This window comes from Theobroma cacao, chromosome 1 (genome assembly GCF_000208745.1).
Source record: "Theobroma cacao cultivar B97-61/B2 chromosome 1, Criollo_cocoa_genome_V2, whole genome shotgun sequence".
NCBI lineage: Eukaryota > Viridiplantae > Streptophyta > Magnoliopsida > Malvales > Malvaceae > Theobroma > Theobroma cacao.
Window position 1 is genome coordinate 36458883 of NC_030850.1, and position 3502 is coordinate 36462384.

Below are 3502 nucleotides of genomic sequence, written 5' to 3' on the forward strand. Positions count from 1 at the left end.
GCCGCCGGGGACTGTTCTCATTGACTGAGGTGTCCTTTCTTTATCGTCCAGGTTGCCATTTGATTTAGTTTAATGGTTGTTTTAATAATATAGTTCATTTTGCTGTCAAAAGATGTCCTCAATTATGTTTTGCTTTCTGGAAAAAAGAAATGAAATTTACTGTGATTTACTACCATAGGCATATTTTAATCTATTATATTAGTCTTTATTTGAGTTTAAAATGTGTTTTTATCATCATTTGTTCAATTCTCGTTCGAATATAAGATTGAAAAATAAAAAATATTAGAAAAAAGTAAATATCAATTATATAATTAATTAAATATAATTTTTTTTTAATAATAATGATCATTTTATTCATAATTGATAATAACATGATCATCGATTTAAATTTACTATCCTTAACAAATCAGTTAAAGACTCTTATCAATATTACAGTTACATTTCAACATCAACATCTATTGCAATCAAAAAACTCAAATATTCTCCGATAACAGGATACAAAAAATTCATATAAAGAAGAATAACACTTACTTGATTAAGAACCCAATAAACTTCAAAGTTTTAAAAATAAAGAACAAGTTATTATATATGTTGGCAAGATAACAATTACCAGAGGAGTAAATTTCTAAGGTACTGAATCAATTCATGGTACAAAGAGGAGCCACATTCTGAATTCCAAGTCGATTTCCGTTCGTCTCTAATGCTTTCGCCTTGTATCTGGACCAACTCTCCATTTCTTGAACAACCGTATGGTAAACCGTGCAAACTCCTCAAGAAATCGAATTCCCATCACAGTGACCGTGTTACATAGATCACTCATTTTCGTTGGACGTATATAGCTAATAGCTACGACAGAAGTAGCAATCATTGAAAACATGGCCAGCCGCAAGCCTGCCCTGGGAGGCATGGGCGGACCCATGTATATCAGTATATGTGAGTGGTGTCACATGACACCACTCAATTAAATAAATATTTATTTATTATATTATTTTTTTAAAGTTTTATATATTTAATAATACTATAAACTTATTATTTTTTTATAATTTTGTAAAAAGTGAGGTCAAAAAGTAAATTTTATTAAAATTTTTATATATTAATAATATTTAAATATTTTTTAAAAAAATATTTAAATATTATCAAAAAGTAAATTTATAAAAAAATAATTTATATATTAACATTTAAATTTTACATGAAAAATTAAAATATTTTTTTATTATTTAAAATTTATTAAAAAAGTCAAAACCTAAACTACTCTCACTCTTCAAAAATTTTAGTCTTATTATTAAGACTTACAATGACTTTCCTCTTTTTTATCATTGATTGTGTTTTTCATTCTCTCAAAGTAACTCAACTAGATTTTAATTGTAAAAAATTTTTAAACCAAGTTAAGTTTTTAAATATTTCATGTTTAAATATTCGTTGATTAATTTGATAGTTTGGATTCATAATTATATTCTTGAAATTATTAGTCTTTTTTTTGTAGATATTGATTATTTAATTTTTGTATTTAACTTTATGTGGTTTGTAGATTATTATATTTAGTTTTGATCAATAAATAGAAAATTGTTTTATTATTAGTTGTTGAACTTGATAATTTGCTATGTAAGATTATATTTTGTTTAATTCTAATATTTTAGTTTATGGTAATGAGTAGTAATTTTTAACAAGGTTTTATAATTTTAAATAAATAAGCCATGGAAAGATATTTTACAAGAAAAAAAAAATTATTTCACAAGAATCAGATCCCGAGCAACAACAACAAAATTCTACTAACGATTTTAGTCAACAATCGTCTAAGTAAAGTTGTGTTGAATTTGATTTAAATACTCTTCTGACATATCCTGAATTGAGAAATTTTTTTTTGAGTATCATGATCAAAATGAAATTAGAAGAGCATATTTGCAGAAAGGGTCACTGATACTATCATACCATGTTTTCACAATATGAAAAATTGTCATGGATAATTATAGGTTTTTAGATATTTTTATTTTGAAGTATTAAATGAATATATTGAATTTACATTTTTCTTAATTTAATGTTAAAATTTTTATTTTATGAATTTTAACATATTTATTTTTTTACTTAGTATTTTAATTATAACACCACTCAAGAAAATTCTTGAGTCTGCCCCTGCTAAGAGGGAATCCACTGGTGAGGAGAAAGGTCATGGCAACTGATGCAATGAAACCAATTGAATTAAAACCGATGAACACAGAAAAGATTGGAGGGTTTTTACTCATGACAGCCTCTCCGAGTGTCATGGTTCTAGATCTCTTCTGAACGACGTGGGTGCCGACGGTCGTAGAATTTTTACTCTCTGCTAACCAAAAACCACTTGGTGGGCTCAGAATTGCTTGGTATGTGATCGTTGCTATCAGGACTGGCACAACCATTAATGAGTTTTTAGTTTCACTTGATGATTCCGTAACCTCTTTCATCAGTTCCTTCCATAGGTTCCATGAACAACAAGATCGCAATATTTGCTCGTTGTTAAGGCTTTCTGCTTCGGTTTGGATATGAGCAGGGCCTGTTGTGATTTCTTGGGCTTTCACAGCTCCAGCTTGCTGAAACATCTGATAAATATGAATATCACACAAATCAGCTCCACTTTGGAGCAGAAGATCTAGGACATCCTTCGGCGTAAAGCCGTTTGAGGTTATGGCATTTGCGTTAACCCTGGAAACCACTGCTTCTTGACCAATTAACAGAGCTATAATCTGCAAATGATATACATCCATAATTTACAACTTCTGTAAAGGATTCAATGTGGAATTAAACATAACTTTTTAGAAAATATCGACAACGCAATCAGTACAATCTATTCTTCCTTAGAATTTAGGGTAGTCTAGGAATTAAAGAGAATTTAATTAGAATAACAGGCTTTGGACTCTAGCATGATCAAAACTAGGATTTAGTCGCTCATCTACTTCAACTTATACGTGACATCTTTCCGCAACCAGAACGCTGTAGAAGAAATGTAGTTTGGTATTTATTACATTTCCAATTAAATAATGATTTGCATAAGTTTATTGATAATTAAAGTTAAATTTCATTTGTCGAGAAAGTAATGAAAGATTTTTAATTTTAACTTTGATTTACAAGTTAATAAATAATCATAATTTTATTAATTAATTAATTAATATTAAAATTTATCTTTAATTATAGGAAATTGAAAAAAAAAATAGGTTTCAAATCTCACGATTTCTTTTTAGATTTATATATTATATGTGTATATAAACAATGGTATATATAAATTATAATTAATAATTTTATAAATTATAATTTTGTAATGTTAACACAAAATAAAAAATAAATATGTTTACATTTAAAGTACATATACATATATATACTAAAAGTATTTTAATATATACAATAGTAATTATATTCTTTATAAATGAACTTAATATATAACGAATATATATTAAAAGACATTATATGTCAATTAATAATTATTGTTTCATGAATTAATTTAATTAATAATATAGATTTGTCTTTAATTACA

General features: G+C 26.6%; 1 protein-coding gene across 1 annotated transcript in view; it reads right to left on the reverse strand.

Moving 5' to 3' along the window:
* LOC18614512 overlaps positions 2091 to 3502 on the reverse strand; it is a 2994-nt gene continuing 1582 nt past the window's right edge. The window contains exon 2 of the mRNA XM_018118557.1: positions 2091 to 2717. Within this exon, the coding sequence (XP_017974046.1) occupies positions 2091 to 2717 (627 nt within the window). The remainder of the gene's footprint in view (positions 2718 to 3502) is intronic.